The 18,892-nt window shown below is 47.6% G+C and overlaps 1 protein-coding gene across 4 annotated transcripts in view; it reads left to right on the top strand.

Annotated features, from left to right (window-relative positions):
- Positions 1-18,892, top strand: part of MAP3K15 (mitogen-activated protein kinase kinase kinase 15) — a 177,432-nt gene that overhangs the window by 136,453 nt on the left and 22,087 nt on the right. For all 4 annotated transcript variants that reach the window (XM_030574386.1, XM_030574378.1, XM_030574360.1 and 1 more), the window contains 2 exons: positions 13,924-14,081; positions 15,972-16,155. In XM_030574386.1, the coding sequence (XP_030430246.1) occupies positions 13,924-14,081; positions 15,972-16,155 (342 nt within the window). The remainder of the gene's footprint in view (positions 1-13,923; positions 14,082-15,971; positions 16,156-18,892) is intronic.

Below are 18,892 nucleotides of genomic sequence, written 5' to 3'. Positions count from 1 at the left end.
CTCCTCATCAAAAAACGTTACCATCTTCTTCGAGTGGTTGTTCATGTCCATTCAAAGTAGGTGTGCGCGCACCGCGTGTATGCCAGCCGGAAGATTTTCACCTAGCAGTGTCAGTAGGGTCGGCCCTGGTGCCCCCTGGAGTGGCGCCACTACGGTGCCCTATAAAGGGGCCCGCCGACCCTCCATCCCCTCAGTTTCTTCTTACCACCGGTGATGGCTAGCTGGAACTTCTCTTGCGCATAGCAAGTTAGCAGTGTCCTATCCTTGTGTATAGTCTGTGTATATAGTTACGTTATAGTTAGTTTACTTAGGTCATTGTATATAGTTCTTGGTATTTGGGGGGTTCCCCCCCAAATTTTCGTCACCCGCTGGGGCATGCCCGGGTCCCCCGGGTTTAAACTCTGTAAGGACTGCTGGAAATTCATGCCCAAGAGTGACCCGCACTCTGCTTGTTTGAGGTGCCTCGGAGAGAGCCACCAGAAGGACCGGTGCTCTATCTGCAGAGGCTTCCGCCCGAGAACTCTCAAAGACAGAGCTCAAAGACTTAGAGTCCTCCTGATGCTGGCTGCCCTGTGGCCACCCTCGGACACGGATCCGGCCGAGGCGGTGCCCAGCACGTCTTCCTCGGTGCGGAGTGCCCCGGCACCAGCATCAGGACTTAGGGTCCAGCCCAAGTCATCTAAAACCTGGCACCGGACGGAGTCGGGTCATAGGAAGTCGGCCTCAGTGCGGCACCGCTCACCGTCACCAGTGCCCGCTGAGAAGAGAAAGCCGGTGAGGGAATGGTCACCCCACCAGGATCCGAGGCCGATACCGTCTGCAGGTGCAAGCGGACAGGCTGGGCTACAGCCCTCAACTGCTCCGTTGACTCCCGCACCGCAGAGAAGGCGGTTGAGTCCGGACCAGCCTAGATCCCCGGACCTCAGCGGAGACTTGCGCCTCCCTTCAACACCGGAGCCGTTCGAGGTGGCCTCAGACTTGATGGGACTCCGGCACCAGCCTCCCCACACCCTAGGGAGTTGCCTACCGCGACCTGTCCACCAGTACGGTCGAGGGGCAAGCTGGCCATGCTGTCACCTCCCTCCTCGCACCGCACCATTAAGGTGGCACCGGAACAGATAAGAAGCTCCCCGTTGCCTCAGCATCGCTCTCCAACGGCACCGGGTGCTGCTTCCCCCAGGTCCTCGTACTCAGGACTTCAGACTCAGAAGCAGACTCCTACTGCTCCAGCCAGTCGCGGAGCAGGAGATCGGTTTTGGGGGCGAGTCACCAGCGTTACCCACAGTGGCAGCAGCAATAGCATCTGCCCTTGCAGTGGCCGTTTTGGACCCCCTGGGCCTACCACCAGTCAATAGGCCAGGCGTTTGGTCCTCGATCAAGGTCGGCCTCAGTCTCCTCGGCATCGGTGGCCCCGGTGCAGCTGCCTCCTCCACTGGCACTGTCGCCGGGCAGGGGTGTGCCATATCCACGTTCAGCACCCCCTAGCCAGGCAGTGGCACTGGTAGCGGCTACAGTTTCGGCTCAGGAGGCACCGCCCGATACGCCAAGCCGCTCACTGGTGACCCTGGTACCAGTCATGATGCCGCATTTAGTATCGGAACTGGCCTCGCAACCACAGTATCGTGTGCCACAGGACCCCAAAGGACTGCATGCACTGGAGGAAGGGCCGATCCATGTAATTTCCTCGTCTTCCTCCCCGGACGAAGCGGTCTCGGGTACGGCTGTGGCACTGGCCCTGGAGGACACTCGACTCCTCCAACAACTGCTCCGGTGAGCAGCTCAGAGCCTCGCAATCCAAGTTGAGGAAATTGAGGTGGACACGGACCCTGTAGTATATATCCTGGCTCCCTCAGGGCCATCCAGAGTGGCTCTCCCGCTGATAAAGACTATAGCGGATACATCTCGCACTTTATGGCAAATGCCACCCTCACTGGCCCCTACTGCCAAGAGAACGGAGCGGCGCTATTTCGTCCCCTCTAAAGGGCACGAACACTTGTACACACATACACCCCCGGACTCCCTGGTGGTGGATGCGGCCAACCAACGGGAGCATCAAGAGTTTCAGGGGTCAACACCAAAGAGCAGGGACGCTAAAAGACTTGACCTCTTTGGCAGAAAAGTGTATTCCACGGCAGACCTACAACTCCGCATTGCCAACCAACAGGCAATTGTAAGCCGATATGGTCATAACACGTGTTCAGCCATGTCGAAGTTTACGGAGCTCCTTCCCCAGGACTCGAGATCAGAGTTTTTGGCCCTGGTGGAGGAGGGGAAGCTGATCTCCCGAGCCTTTCTCTAGGCAGCCCTCAATGCGGCGGACTCAGCCTCGCGTACCCTGGCCACAAGCCTGGTCATGCGGTGGGGAGCCTGGCTCCAGGTCTCGAGCCTGCCCTATGAGGTCCAGCAGACTATTCAAGACCTCTTCTTTGAGGGGCAGATGTTGTTTTCAGAAAAGACGGACAAGCATCTGCATAGCCTAAAGGACTCGTGGGCCACACTTCACTCGCTGGGCTTGCATACCCCTGCGACCCAGCGCAGGCAGTTTAGGCTGCAGACGGCCCCAAGCCCCTACCAGCCTCAGACTTGCCAAGAGCTGGGGCACAGGCGGGGCAGAAATGGCAGGAGGTGTCACCAACGCCACCCCTCCTGCCAGGCGTCCGGTCAGTCGAGACCACCATGGGGGCTGAGACCACCATGGAGGCCAAGACCCCCTATTTGATGGTATGGTCGAGGGCGACTACATTTCAAGACTCTGGATCCTTCTACCCCTACCTTTGGTCATGTCTATCCCCCTTCTACCGTGCCTGGTCCCGAATAACGTCGGACAGCTGGGTGCTCCGCATGGGAGAGAGGGGATATTCTATCCAGTTCTCCTCCCTCCTGCCCCACCAGCCCCCCTCCCCGTCCCTCTTCAGGGATCCATCTCACAAGCAATGTCTAAGTCAAGAAGTGAAGTCCCTCATGGAGGCAGGGGCCTTGGAGGAAGTCCCTGGGAGCTCAGGGGCAAAGGCTTCTACTCCCAGTATTTCCTAATATCAAAGGCGAAAGAGGGCCTGAGACCCATCCTAGACTTGTGGCGGCTGAACAAGTTTGTGTGAAAGCTCAAGTTCTGCATGGTTTCCCTGTCCTCGATTATTCCCTCCCTGGATCCAGGAGATTGGTATGCCACCCTCCACTTAAAGGACGCTTATTTCCCCATTGCCATAATTCCCCGACACCGGTACCTCAGGTTCGTTGTGGCCGACGCCCGTCTGCAGTTCATGGTGCTCCTGTTTGGCCTATCAGCTGCTCCAAGGGTCTTCACGAAGTGCATGGCAGTCGTGGCGGCCTTCCTGTGCAGGCGGGGCATCCAGGTATTCCCCTACCTGAATGACTGGCTCATAAAGGGCCACTCCAAGGAGCAGGTGGAGACCCAGGTGTCGTTCATCAGGCGGACCTTTCTCAATCTTGGTCTCCTCTTGAACGAAGCCAAGTCCACCCTGTCTCCGACGCAACAAATAGAGTTCATAGGAGCAGTTCTGGACTCCACCCACGCCAGAGTGTACCTGCTGGAATCCAGGTTCCTTGCGATTTCCGAGCTCATCCTCGAACTGCACCGCGCCCCGATTACCACGGCTCGAGTTTGCCTCCGACTGTTGGGTGACATGTCGGCGTGCACCTATGTGGTAAACCATGCCAGACTCCGACTTCACCCCCTACAGTCCTGGTTAGCGACAGTATATCGTCTGGCCAGGGACCCCTTGGACTCAGTGGTATCCATTCCCCACTTGGTGCTAAGCTCGCTGTGGTGTGGCTCAACCCGCAGAAAGTGTGCATGGGTGTCCCCTTCGCTGCCCCTCACCCTCCCTCTTCCTGGTAACGGATGCCTCAGATCGGAGTTGGGGAGCGCACCTGGGACACCTCAGGACGCAGGGCTTGTGGTCACCAGAGGACCTCGAGTTTCATATCAATGTCAGGGAGCTGAGAGCAGTTCGCCTGGCTTGTTTGACCTTCTGGTCCCACCTGGCCGGCAGATGTGTTTCAGTCCTCTCGGACAACACGTCGGCAGTCTTTTATATCAACAAACAGGGGAGTGCATGCTCCTCTCCCCTGTGCAGGGAAGCCCTCGCGCTGTGGGATTTCTGCATCCACAGTGCTACCCACCTGACGGCATTCTACCTTCCGGGGGAGTAGAACGGTTTGGCAGATGCTCGTGGTCCTTCCGATGGGATGTGGTACACTCAATTTTCCAGCTCTGGGGCTTTCCCCGGTTAGACCTGTTCGCCTCAAGGGAAAATAGAAAGTGCCGACAGTTCTGCTCCCTCCTGGGCCGCAGTCAGGGGTCTCTGTCGGACGCCTTCCTACAGTCTTGGAGGGGTCGGTCTGCTCTACGCCTTTCCTCTGATCCCCCTGATACACAGGGTGATTTTGAAGATTCGTAGGGACCATGCATGGGTAATCCTGATAGCTCCTGCGTGGCCACGCCAACATTGGTACATGTCACTCCTGCACATGTCCGTTCAGGCGCCCTTGACGCTGGCCCTACTCCCGGACTTGATCATGCAGGACTGGGGCTCCCGTCGCCACTCGAACCTGGAGTCCCTTCACCTCACAACATAGATGCTCCATGGCTGAACCCGGTGGAGATGCAGTGCTCCCAGCAGGTCAGACAAGTGCTGCTCAGTAGTAGGAAACCATCAGCTAGGGCCACCTACCTGGCCAAATGGAAGCGCTTCTCCATATGGTCGGGTCAGCGAGGTCACAATCCGCTGGGGGTCCCAATCTCCATTGTCCTAGACTATTTGCTCCACCTCAGACAACAGGGCCTCTCCCTCTCCTCGATTCGTGTTCACTTGGCGGCCATCTCGGCTTTCCATCCGGGAGAGGGGGGTACCTCGGTGTTTGCGAACCTGCTGGTCGAGCGTTTCCTCATAGGTATGGACAGGCTATTTCCGCATGTTCGTCAGCCGGCCCCTGCTTGGGACCTGAATCTGGTCCTCTCCGCCCTCGTGGGACCTCCCTTTGAGCCTCTGGCTTCGTGTTCCCTGTTGTACTTGTCGTATAAGACCGCCTTTTGGTGGCAATCACCTCGGCCAGGAGGGTGTCGGAACTCAGGGTGTTAACATCCGAGCCCCTGTACACTGTCTTCTATAAGGACAAGGTCCAACTTAGAACTCATCCGGCTTTCCTACCCAAGGTCGTCTCACAGTTCCACATGGGTCAAGAGATTTTTCTCCCGGTGTTTTATCCAAAACCACACTCTTCCAATGAGGAGCGGAGGTTACATTCCCTGAATGTCCGCAGGGCCTTGGCTTTTTACATCGAGCGTACCAAGCCGTTCAGATGCTCAACTCAGCTCTTCATCGCAGTGGCGGATAGGATGAAGGGGCTCCTGGTCTCCTCTCAGCGAATCTCTTTTTGGATCGCGACCTGCATCCAGGAATGCTACCGCATAGCTAAGACCTCTGTCCCTCCGGTCACAGCCCACTCCACTAGGGCACAGGCCTCCTTTGTGGCGTTCCTGGCTCAGATCCTGACTCAGGAGATTTGTAGAGCAGCCACGTGGTCCTCCATCCACACGTTCTCGTCCAACTACACCATCACGCACCAGGCTAGCGATGATGCAGCCTTTGGTCGTGCAGTACTCCAGTCAGCAGTGATCTCCAACCCTGCCACCTAAAGTTAGGCTTGTGAGTCACCTACTTTGAATGGACATGAACAACCACTCGAAGAAGAAGAAATGGTTACCCACCTTTTAGTAACTGTTGTTCTTCGAGATGTGTTGTTCATGTTCATTCCAATACCCACCCTCCTGCCCCTCTGTCGGAGTGCCGGCAAGAAAGAACTGAGGGGTTGGAGGCTCTGTGGGCCCCTTTATAGGGTGCTGTAGTGGCGCCACTCCAGGGGGTGCCAGGGCTGATCCTACAGACGCTGCTAGGGGAAAAACTTCCGGCTGGCGTGCACGCGGCGCACACACACCTACTTTGAATGGACATGAACAACACATCTCGAAGAACGACTGTTACTAAAAGGTGGATAACCGTTTTTTTTGATCCTCTCCTAGCTGTTGGTGCATGCCAACTTACTATAGAGAGAGTTACCTCTTGCCAACACAGTTTAATACTCATCAGTTGGTCCAATGTTCTGGTAACCTCTGTCACATGTCTCTGCAGGGTTTCATCAAGAATAACTCCAACAGCATTTCAGGAGGTTGAACTCTGAGAAGTAGATTTTGTGACTCCTCACCACCCTCTTGTCTCTGCAGCCTTTCTGTTTGGTCTCTTGTACACATGCCATATTCACTCTTCTCATCTTTAAGAACTCACATAGTTCCAAACTTATTCCAATCGGCATTCCTACGCCAACTTGCACATCTCAGTTTACTCACTGACTTTTTTAATTTTATCAGCCCATGCCCAGTTACTACAGTCAAGCACGGCTGTTGTAGGTCACTTGTGGGGAACATCTTTGCCTTCTGGGTTACACTTTTTGACAAATATAGCAATTTCCTACAATATCATTGAAAGACCTTAGTGTATTACGTTTCATATTATTGTGAGATGGAGTTGTGTGTAACCTCTTGGGGGCATGGGGGGGAGAGGGGGATGATAGATGTGAGACCTAGGAGTTCAAAATACTATATTGAAAATGAGACACTTTTGGGACAATAAGTGTTAAGTAGATTTCCTGGGGAATTTCTAGGGAGAGGTTAATGCAAATTCCCTAGCTCTGGCTATGCAAAAATCCAGACTTTCGAAGAGGGTGAGGAGAGGGTGACTGTCTGCTGGTTACCTGTTACAGAAGGCCAAGATCACAGGGCGAGCTGTATAAAGAAATGACTGATCTGCCCAGCCTTGGTTCTGGTTTTGGATCCAAGACGGATGAACTTGTAACCACAGGGAAAACCCAGATTTGGGTTTTGAAGAACTGAAACCTATCAGAGCCCTAGATTCGAGTTGTGGGTGACCACTTATAAGCTTTTTAGAGGCATGTAGGTTCTTTTATTGCCTTAATATGCTTTCTCTGTAATATTTTTACCTTTAGAATTAATATGTGTATGATAACTTACGACTGCAGTAATACACTGGTTATAGCCTTTGGAGAAAAAAGCGAAGTGCAGGCTCTGGCCTTTTTGGACAGGCTGGCTGGGGATGTCACAGGGTATGTCTGCACTACGGGATTATTCCAATTTTACATAAACCATTTTTTAAAACAGATTGTGTAAAGTCGAGTGCACGTGGCCACACTAAGCACATTATTTTGGCGGTGTGCGTCCATAGACTGAGGCTAGCGTTGATTTCCAGAGCATTGCACTGTGGGTAGCTATCCTGTAGCTATCCTATAGTTCCCGCAGTCTCCCTCGCCCATTGGAATTCTGGGTTGAGATCCCAATGCAAAAACAGTGTCGCGGGTGATTCTGGGTAAATGTCGTCACTCAATCCTTCCTCCGTGAAAGCAGCGGCAGACAATCATTTCGCACCCTTTTTCCCTGGATTGCCCGGGCAGACGCCATAGCATGGCAGCCATGCAGCCTGTTTAGCCTTTTGTCACTGGCAACGTATGTGTACTGAATGCTGCAGACAGACGCGGTACTGCAGTGCTACGCAGCAGCATTCATTTGGCTTTGCAAGGTTAAAGAGATGGTTACCAGCTATAGCACCGTCTGCAACTGGAAACTGGTGATGACGTTTATCAGTCATTTTGCACCATTTGCAATTGGAAATTGGCGATGACGGTTATCAGTCCTTTTGTACCATCTGCTGCTGTCATGGGTGCTCCTGGCTGGCCTTGCTGAGGTCGGCCGGGGCACATGGAGAAAAATGGGAATGACTCCCCAGGTCATTCCCTTCTTTATGTTTTGTCTAAAAATAGAGTCAGTCCTGCCTAGAATATGGGGCAAGTGTACTAGAGAACCAGAGAGCACAGCCGCTCTGTGTCAGAGCCCCAGAGATCCCACAGAATTGATGATGCCATTCTAGGGTGTGCCCCTGCAACAACCCCACCCTTTGCTTCCCTCCTTCCCCAACCCTCCTGGGCTACCGTGGCAGTGTCCCCCCCATTTGTGTGATGAAGTAATAAAGAATGCAGGAATAAGAAACACTGACTTTTTAGTGAGATAAAATGAGGGGGAGGCAGCCTCCCGCTGCTATGATAGTCCAGGAAGTACAGAATCTTCATTAGACATGAAATGGGGGGGGGGCTGATGGAGATCAGTCCTCAGTTGCTATGATGAGGACAGTTTTCAATCCTTTTGCACCATCTGCTGGGAATGACCAGGAGTCATTCCCATTGTTGCCCAGGTGCCCCTGGCTGACCTCACCAAGGCCAGCCAGGAGCACTCACGGGATGATGAGGATGGTTTTCCACCATTTTTCACCGTCTGCCATCAGGAAAGGAAGGGGAGGGGATGCTGCTGTTCAGCGCCGCAGGACTGCGTCTACCAGCAGCATGCAGTAGACATACGGTGACATTGAAAAAAGGTGAGAAACGATTTTTTTCCCTTTTCTTTCATGGAGGAGAGGGGGGTAAATTGACGAGATATATCCTGAACCACCCGGGACAATGTTTTTGACCCTTGAGGCATTGGGAGCTCAGCCAAGAATGCAAATACTTTTGGGAGACTGTGGGGACTGTGGGATAGCTGGAGTCCTCAGTCCCCCCTCCCTCCCTCCATGAGCGTCCATTTGATTCTTTGGCTTTCCGTTATGCTTGTCACACAGCATTGTGCTGAGTCCCTGCTGTGGACTCTGTATCATAGCCTGGAGATTTTTTCAAATGCTTTGTCATTTCATCTTCTGGAACGGAGCTGTGATAGAACAGATTTGTCTCCCCATACAGTGATCAGATCCAGTATCTCCCATACGGTCCATGCTGGAGCTCTTTTTGGATTTGGGACTGTATCGCCACCCATGCTGATCAGAGCTCTACGCTGGGCAAACAGGAAATGAAATTCAAAAGTTCGTGGGGCTTTTCCTGTCTACCTGGCCAGTGCATCTGAGTTCAGATTGCTTTCCAGAGTGGTCACAATGGTGCACTGTGGGATACCACCCGTAGGCCAATACCGTCGAATTGTGGCCACACTAACCCTAATCCAACGTGGCAATACCGATTTCAGCGCTACTCCCCTCGTCGGGGAGGAGTACAGAAATCGATTTTAAGAGCCCTTTATATCAATATAAAGGGCTTCATTGTGTGGATGGGTGCAGTGTTAATTCGGTTAACGCTACTAAATTCGGTTTAAACGCGTAGTGTAGACCAGGCCACAGTGTAGGGCAGGGAGCAGTGCAGCCTTAATGTCCCTGGTCAGGAGAGGTGATGGCTGGGAACAGGAAGGTTGAAGTGGGTATCCATTGTGGACCATGGAGTGGGACTAGAGGTGCAGTTGTGCTGAAACTGTGACACACTTGACATGAATGTCAGTTTAACGAGCATATCTATGGAGTGACATTTACAGGTCAGCTGTCAAAATCTTTGCTTTGAAACTGTACTTTTCCTTCTCCTAGGTGAGCTGCCTTCTGAGTCTTGTCAGCCTTAGCAGACAGCTCACCTAGGAGAAAGAACACTCCGGTTTCAAACCAAAGGTCCTGGCCCAGCAAGACTGATTTTAAGGCAGTCTTTATTCACCTTGATGTCGTCATCATGGGGCCTAAGTGGCATTTTATGGAGGTAACTGATACTGTGTCACTAGCTACCCCATCACATCCTGCTGAGAGATGTCACCATTTGGTCTGTGACTGCTTACTGATTATTTGCAGCTGCCCTGCATATCTGCAGGATGTTTCCCTATCTGCCATCTGGGGGTGCATGTGGTGGGAGTTGGCCATTCCTATGCAAGTTTTATCGGATTCCTAAAAAGAAATCTCCTTGTTGGCTACATTATTTTTTAATGGCAACTTTTCCATATGCTTTTTATGGAAAAGAGTCCAAGGAAGCAATTCACTTGCAGAAATATTATGAAATCTGTGTTGTATTGCAAACTGTGTATAAATTATAAGCTGTCACTTTAAATCGTAAAGGCTTTCCTGATTCTGCTAGCAGGCTAGGATTGTGCAATCTGGGTCTTTCAGCAGTCAATATACAAAGAGCCAGCCTAGAGCCCGGTGAATTGTGCCCTTTTGGCTTTGGAAGCAGCCTGCTTTCTCTCTCTTTTTGGTTTTTGTATGTTAAGATTCTGGATTTTGAAGTAAGAGCGTTACTTGCAACCTTCCAGAGAGAGTATATTATGTTTTTCTCTAACTTCTCTGTTTGTAATCTGTGAACCTAACAAAATCCTTCAAGCACCCAAGTGCATGTGTAGAGCTGTTTTACTGCAAATGGAGAGTTATTTATGTACTGACTGAAAATCCATTAAACTTTAAAGAGCAACTTCACAGTATAAAAGAGGGTACGAAGTGCATTTGACTTGATGTCCTAGTAAAAGATCACAGTAACTGTTCCAGACGAACTTGCTGCATGTTTTACTACTTTCTTCGATGTTTGTTTCAACAATATTACAATCTTTACCCTCGGTCTTGTAATCAGATATGCACAAACAGATTGATGGCCATGGGACTCTGTACAGGCATGCAGATCTGTCCATGCAGATCAGATTGCAAGATCCAGGCCTTCTTTTGTTAACAGTAGAGTTGTAAACACTTGTGCTTTAGCACTGCAATTCAGTATTCTAAGAATAAACATTTTTGTTGTGTTATTCTTGAATTGATTGCTTGCCGATTTTGTTGTAACACGAGTCAGCTATGAAATGCAAAACCTTAGTGCTATCTAAAACCAAAAATCCATATACAAACTACATTTTATATTAAAATATTTTAGCTTTTGCAATCAGCATATAATTGAATTTCATTTAAAAATGTTGTGATTTCAAAAATGTTGATTTACATTTCCCAAGGTTTTAGTTTTTTGCCCTTTTCTTATTACGTTGTTACTTTACTTGTGACAGCCCCCACCACTAGCACAACTCTGATGTGTGGTGTTTAGGCATTTGTTTCTAGTGGTATTATGAGACTATTATGTTTTAAATTATTTATGTTTTTTCCACCTATAAACAAACTGATGTTTTGGTTAAGTATAACTTCCTGGAATATATAATTGTTACAAAAATCTCTGAAATGGGCAGCTATTTGAGTATGGTAAGTAAGCTGCTAATGCCTGTTTTGTTTTGTTTTTTAATTATTGGTATTATATAATTTTGTAAACCTATTTCTTAACTAAGTAATCCAAATTAATTTATTAACATTCCAGGCAGAGCCTTTTCACTGTTGTCACTAGCATCTCTTTTAGCCCAGAGGAAATTGTATAATACGTGTGTTCCTCTTTCATTAGAGTTGATAGATCTCTTCATAATGTTTTGTACGTGTAATATTTACAAGTCTGTTAAGTCTGTTTCTTACTCAATAACTTTTGATGATTTAAAGTTACTAAGACCCCTCACTGAGTTCTGCTTCCTCAATTTATTTCTGCTTGAGCAGCCAACTACACTTACGAAGTTAGTTATGAGTTAAGGAAGTTTAGCTTTCAGACTTATTTTTCCTTGAAGCAATGAGAATGTGCCTGTACTGTATTACAGACCTGGGAACTGAAAAGGACACTCTTCCATAGTGGCAGAGAAAACATGCCCCGCCCTAAAAAAAATCTTTCTTTGCATTAATTTATATCTGATAACAGAAACATTCTTTAAAGTGTATGAAACTACGTCTTTTCATCATCAGTAATTGTGGATTGTCAAACACACTTTGCAGCCCAGCCCAGGCCCCCCACATGGATGGAACTCAGTCCATTATGATTGGATCCAACTGCTGAATCCCATGTGCTTCCTAAGTGCCCTGGGTCTTGATAGTAACTGGCCATTGTTCCTAACTCTGGATCTCTCACATGCACTCTCAGATGCAGAACCTGTGTCTGATCCTCCTTGGGCAGCAGGACCTTTCAGTTGGCTGCCTAGACCCTAGAACCAGCTTCACAGCCCTCCCAAGCACCCAGTTGCTTAGACATGTTTCCCCTGGCTGTCCAAGCTCTGATTTCCTAATTAATCCCCTTAGTGACAATGTGGCAGAAAAGCAATGAATACGGGCTTAGCAAAGGAATTTCTTAACCACAGTTACATTTACTCTTAACAAAGCACAACAGAGTTACAGATCCATGGAAAACAACAAATCCCAAAACATAACTCCCTGGTCTGATCTCGCCTCATCTGAAAGCTCTAGTTCTGGTCAGCATCCTTTGGCAAGGCAAGCCCCCTTCTCCCCCCCAGCTTTCTCCCTCTCTCCAGCACAGGCTTCTGGCATCTGGTGTTGGATGGCCCCCTTCTTCAGAGAAGCAGCCTCCATAAGTAAAGTTTCCTGTGTTTAGTCAGATGGTCAGGCTGAGAAATTGCATGCTCTCCTAGCTAGGTTTCTGTGTATGAAGTCCATTCAAAGTCACAGGTCCTGCTAGTAGAAACCCGATTGCTCCAGCATGGAAGAGTCATTCGATGTTAATGGCCCTTGATGGCTCTCTCATTATTAGTCTCTTCAAGGTGCAGGGCCGGCTCCAGGTTTTTTGCCACCCCAAGCGGCAAAAAAAAAAAAAAAAAAGGCCGCGGCAGCACAATCATCGTTCGGCGGCAGGTCCTTCACTCCCTCTCTTCCTCTTCGGTGGCAGCTCAAAGAGGAAGAGAGGGACTCGCTGCCGAATTTCTGCTGAAGACCCGGACATGCCACCCCTTAGTATTGGCCGCCCCAAGCACCTGCTTCTTTGGCTGGTGCCTGGAGCTGGCCCTGTCAAGGTGTCCCACCCTCTAACATGAGCACACAGTATCTGCAAGACATTTCCTTTATCAAAATTTCATCACCACCTGGATGTCTGAACCTGCCATAGAAATTACAATACAGACCAAAGGTCACAGTGAAGGTTACAATCACTGGTATTCTCAAAGCAAATGGGAATCCCCAAATATGTGGAGTTCACAATTTGACCCAGATATTCACCCTGTTTGTCTCACATTTCTGCCACTTGCCTCCATGAGGTTGTTTCTTTTGCTTTCTCTTAGTCCGACCCTGATATTTCGTTTGTAATGTAGGACACTTATCCTCTTTCTGCAAGCCTTATCTCTTTCCCATATCTCATCTCTCTAGCCCTACCTCTTTCCATCTCGCCCCCTCTTCAAAATCTCTCATTCAGCTCCTGATCCTCTCCTCCAGGCCTGACCCTCTTTGCATGGACTAGCTCACTTTGCTATTGCTGATGTTCGCCTGCTCTGTGTTCCTGCCAGAGGTGGTGAATACAGCAAAAAAAGTATTTCTTCAAAGGAAACCCATCAACTAGTTGGCTGCCCTCTGCAGCCCTTTTTATTCACATATCTTTCCAATTCATCGTGTGCAGAAATGGAGATAGGTTTAGCTTAAATAAGGCAAGGGAGAACTTTCAGATTGTACAGTAAATATATTTTCTCCCATTTGAAGTCCTTCATGTGAGGGGAAGAACTAAGAGTTTGTATAGAAAAGACATGGGAAAATGCAATCTTATGACTCAGTGTTGGTGGTGGAGTTTGACTCTGGGCTTGGCTACACTCGAAACTCCAAAGTGCTGCTGTGAGTGCGCTCCCGCGGCAGCGCTTCGACGTGCGAGTGTGGTCGCGGCGCTAGCGCTGGGAGAGAGCTCTCCCAGTGCTGCAGGTACTCCACCTCCCCATGGGGATTAGCTTGCAGCACTGGGAGCCACGCTCCCAGTGCTGGGGCACTGTTTACACTGGCGCTTTGCAGCACTGTAACTTGCTGAGCTCAGGGGTGTGAGAAAGTTGCAGCGCTGTAAAGCACCAGTGTAGCCAAGGCCTTAGAGGGCTCATCTTTCAGTCATACAAGCCGCATTTGAAGTGACAACCTGCAAGGAGTTTAGTGATATGGTGTATCTATTTGATAAGAAAAACAAATATATGACTTGTGTTCTTCCTTTTTTGTCTTGATTCAGGAACTTTGCAGTATATGGCTCCAGAGATTATAGATAAGGGGCCTCGAGGATATGGTGCACCAGCTGATATCTGGTCACTGGGTTGTACTATCATTGAAATGGCAACAGGAAAGCCTCCGTTTCATGAACTAGGGGAGCCACAAGCAGCAATGTTTAAAGTAAGAATTGTTTTATTTGCTGGACAGTTTGTGAAACTTGAAGTAGTACCTGTTAATTAAATTTTTATATAGTTACTATTTACAAGTTAAATATTCTGGGCAATTTAATCTACACTGACATTGTAATCACCTGTTGTTATAGGAGTGACTTTGCACAGAGTCAAGGTCCAAACTGTGATTTCCTTATGCATGTGAATGATCCCATTTGCTTCAAGATGCATCACTGAGGGAAATGCTGTGTGCATGGTGCTTTACAAATCAAATAGAAATGGTCCCTCAGACAGATTAGCTGAAGTGCAGAGAGACCCGGTGGCCTGTTGTCACATAGTGAGTAGTAGCAGAGCTTAGAACAGCTATATGCCTATGGATTTGCTGCTTGGAATCTTACACTGCACAGGAAATATGACGTCTGGTTTTTAAAGGCATTGTTTTGGATGTGCATGGAGACATAGCTTGGAAGTGGTTCATGAACTGGCATTTTATACCCTGCACTACAATTCAAATACAGGCTCTACCGTTCAGCATTTTGGCTTCAGCCTGCATTGCGAGTAGACCATACTGGATCTCACAAAGCTAAATTGCTATTGTAAATGTATAAGAGAGCCACAATGCGTTAATACAGTTATCTAATGTGATTATTCTGACGACTCTTTATTTTAGCAAGCTGCTGCTACTTGTTTAACCACTTAGCTACTAGCTTCCTTGTGGCCAGCATTATTTCCAGGCTTCTTCTACTTGTTCTCCAGAGTCTATTTTACATAAATATTTCAAGGATGAAAAGAATAATTTTGCCAGATTTGTACGGTATGTGCAGACTGAGTGGCACAACTCTGTCTTAAAGAGTACGCCTACACTTGAAAGAAACCCTCCTGCAGCAATGAATCTCGGAACTTGGGTCAGCTACTCCGGTCTTATGCTGTGGGGCTAAAAATAGCAGTGTGGACATTCAAACTCGGGCTTCAGACCTGTCATGGGGGTTAAGGCTCAAGCTCAGGGTTTTGCCCTCACTTGAACGTCCGCACTGCTGTGTTTAGCCCTGCTCGAGACTCGCTGCTGTGGGTTGCTTGGTTTGTGTGCATTGTAGACATACCCAAAAATAGTTCTGTAAAATCAGTCCTGGGTATTAAAAATGAGTAGCTCATGTTGATGCACCAGAAGGCAATATCAAGTTACTATCCAGTGACTTCTTGAAATAAATAAATTTCTGTCCAATCACATTATCCAAGTGTGGGATTACATTAACCCTTTGAACATTGTGTAATTTCCAGTTGGCTGCCATTGAAGGGCTAAGAAAGACGCGGGTCTCGGCACTGGGTATAATAAGTGCCTCTGGCAGCCAGGGACTGGGTGTTCACGCTTGTGCTAAGAGTGAGCACTGGGCAAAGTAGGCCAGGTCTGGGCACCAGACAGAGGGAATGGGCTACGAAGGGACTCGGCATTAGGGCTGGAAGTTGGTTTTGGTATTTGGGAAGAAATGTGCTGAGCGGGCTCAGCAACTGGGAGGGAGGCGCTGGCTGGCATATGAATAGAAGGGCTTGGTGGCTAGTAGGGAGAATAGCGTCTGGAGCACTTGTGGTGGGTATAGTCAGACCCAGGAGTTGCACGAGGCTTAGATAGTTGGATATGTCCATTTCTTGACATAACCAGTTAAGATACATATCTGAGGGTTAAACATTTGCAGTAGAAATACAGCCAGATCCCATACTGGCGTAAGTGGAGCCCCATTGATGTTCCACTGATTTCAATGGACTTCTGCATTGCAGCTGTCAAACCCTTCACTTGCCGTCAATGGAGCTATGCCAGTTTACACCAAGCGAGGAGCTAGCTAGTGGCCCTTTTGCAGCTATTTGTTTGAGGCCAAATAATTTTCTGTCCATATTTTACTTACAGGTTGGGATGTTTAAAATTCATCCTGAAATCCCAGAATCACTATCTGCTGACGCAAAGGCCTTTATTTTGCTCTGCTTTGAACCTGATCCGAATAAGCGTGTCACAGCATCTGAGTTACTCAAAGACCTCTTCTTAAAACAGGTGAACAAGGGCAAGAAAAACAGAATTGCATTCAAGCCTTTAGGTAAGGAATTATCAGCCAACTACAAGTCAACATCATTAAGATAAAAAGATTTTAATCATTAGCCAATTCCTCTCTGTTATTCAGGATGTTGAACATACCAAGAAATCAACTACAGTTAAATCGTAGAAAGTACCTTGTAGTTTATACCTTGTTTTGGCTTGTTAAAATCTCCCCACTGGCCAAATGTGTAACCATTTATAATAAAATAAAAGTTCATTTGGCCAAGATTTTCACAAGTTACTTAAATTTTTTGGTGCCCACTAAGAGTCACCTGAAAGAGGTATGATTTTCAGAAAATTGGTGCTCAGCACTTTCTGAAAATCAGGTCCCTTTTAAGGTGTGTCAGGTTGGGAACCCAAATTTTAAGATACGCAAAAGCACTAATCAGTTTTGAAAATCTTGGCCAAGCATCTTGATGTTTTGTGTTCAATTTATACATATTGGACAGGATTTTCAAACATTGGTGCTGTCACTGTGCCTCAGTGGTTCACAGAATACCAGATTCAGGAAAAACTGCTGAGAAATAGGGGCAGACTCACCTCACACTGGTGGTTATTCTATCATTAAATATACCAAACCAATAACAAAAGTAAACTTTTTGTTATCCAGTGTGGTGGGACAGAAGTCAAAAATGGAGTCTCCATAGGCATTCCAGCTCTTATTTCACCACCCAGATACTAGACTTAATGATGAGTTGTTATTGAAAGCCAATTTCATGAAACAAAGGGGTCTTTTGACCTCAAGAGATCAGCCACACAGCCAGGTCAATATATAGCTTTATATATTTATTCAATAATCATGCTTCTGCCAATCCTTTTAGTAACTAAAATCGAAAAGTTTGTTAATAAGAAAAGAAGATGGCGACTTAAAATGGTTAATATATATAGTCATTGCAAAGTTCTTATACCAGGTTTGTAGCAGTGATGTTATAGACTGCTAGCTTATAAAGTTTCTCTGGTAACTTACAAAAGAATGGAAGGTCCTCAGTCCATACTCAATATGCTCCTTTTAGTTGTAAATGCATAGTTGGAAGAATTAGAGCAGGAAAAAGGCAACATGGAAATATTTCAAGGGTCTTTTATATCCTCTGCTATCTGCTTAGAATTTTACTATTCCGAACAAATCTCACAGCACAGTTTGTGGAAAATTACTGGCACAAGATGGAGTCCAGGGTCACATGAGTATGTCACATGTCCTTACATGGCTTGATGACTCCAAGGGGTAGCCATTGGCCTCTTGGAGATGGCGATGTCAGCAGGATGAGCCATCTGGGCAGAATGAGTTTCTTCTATGGCCCACTGTGAGAGTGAAGTGTCCTTAATGGGCAGCCAAGCTTGAAAAGTCCCTTCACAATGTGTTGGATAGACTGATGTGAACTTATTACCCCAGAAACAAACACAGTGGTGATACCAGTACATAACCAATATTCATGACTTCAGATACAAAAATGATGCATGTTTTAGAGTAGTAGCCATGTTAGTCTATCAGCAAAAAAAACAAGGAGTACTTGTGGCACCTTAGAGACTAAAAAATTTTATTTAAATAAATTTAAATTAAATTTAAATATGCTTAAAAATCTGTTAGTCTCTAAGGTGCCACACATACTCCTAAAAATGGTACATGCATATAAACAGGATAATCATCTTTAGCAAATCATAACTTTTCCATTGACACCTTACATGATATATTTTGTACAAGTTTTATTGCAATTGTCTGACAGTGGCAATATTCATGATAAACATGGTCATATTCCAATCATACAGCATCACAAGTGCCTAATGTGGAGTATCAATATTTTGGCACCTAGTGGCCTAATTTTCCAGTTACTGATGTTTCTACTGAAAATCTGGCCACTTTGTTAGCAGGATAAATAGTGAGCCTGAACTTCGACCTACTGAACAACCCCATTCATATCTGAGAAAACTACCCATACAAATATCACAAAATGCAAACTGGAAAAGTTCTTTTCTTCCTCAGCTCACCTGTTCTCATCCTCCTACCAACCCCACCCCGGGAAAGATCTGCCAGTGCCTTCTTCCCACATTAGGAACTGCTCCAGGCCAAGCAACCTTGCTTCCTTTCTTTTCGCTGCAAGTGGCGGTTCCTTGGCTGACCAATATTGGGTGGTGCCAGCTCTCCCTCATATGATCACGGGCAACTTCCTGATGTGGCAAGTGGAGGTGGACCTACCCAGTAAATGCAGGACTGAAAAGAGCCACAAGTTGACATGTTTTTATTTTGGTGGCAATTTAAACTCCTGTTTTGAAGAGTAACTGCGTCCTAATGACTATGCCAGAATTTTACACCCAACCCTGCCTTCCAAAATATCAACAGTTTGCGATGGTGGAGACAAACACTCAGAAATTTGCCTCCCAGTCTAAATATGTACCCCCAGCCTGCAGCACCCCTCCTGCATCGTACTCTAGTAAATAGGCCTGTAGGGAAGTAGTGGGCACCAAACTACTCATTTATTTTGTTCTCCCTTCTGGATGAAATGGGAGGGATTGTAGGAAGCTTCTTGGCTTGTCCTGAAGGAAATAACCGAAGGCAGGGGATGCAAGAGAGGCAGATAGCTAGGAGGCCAATGAGAGATCAAATCTTGGTCCCATAGTCGTGTCTGTGGAGGGGTAATTGGATGCACCTGGTGTTAGTATGTCATAGGAGGAAAATATTGATTAGCTAAAAATGCCAATTCTTTATATTCACAATGACCAAACCTGCAGAATTACCTCTAAGT

The sequence above is a fragment of the Gopherus evgoodei genome, chromosome 1 (assembly GCF_007399415.2).
Source record: "Gopherus evgoodei ecotype Sinaloan lineage chromosome 1, rGopEvg1_v1.p, whole genome shotgun sequence".
Lineage (NCBI taxonomy): Eukaryota > Metazoa > Chordata > Testudines > Testudinidae > Gopherus > Gopherus evgoodei.
The sequence above is the reverse complement of the archived record's forward strand: the minus strand, read 5'-3'. Positions and strand labels throughout refer to the sequence as shown.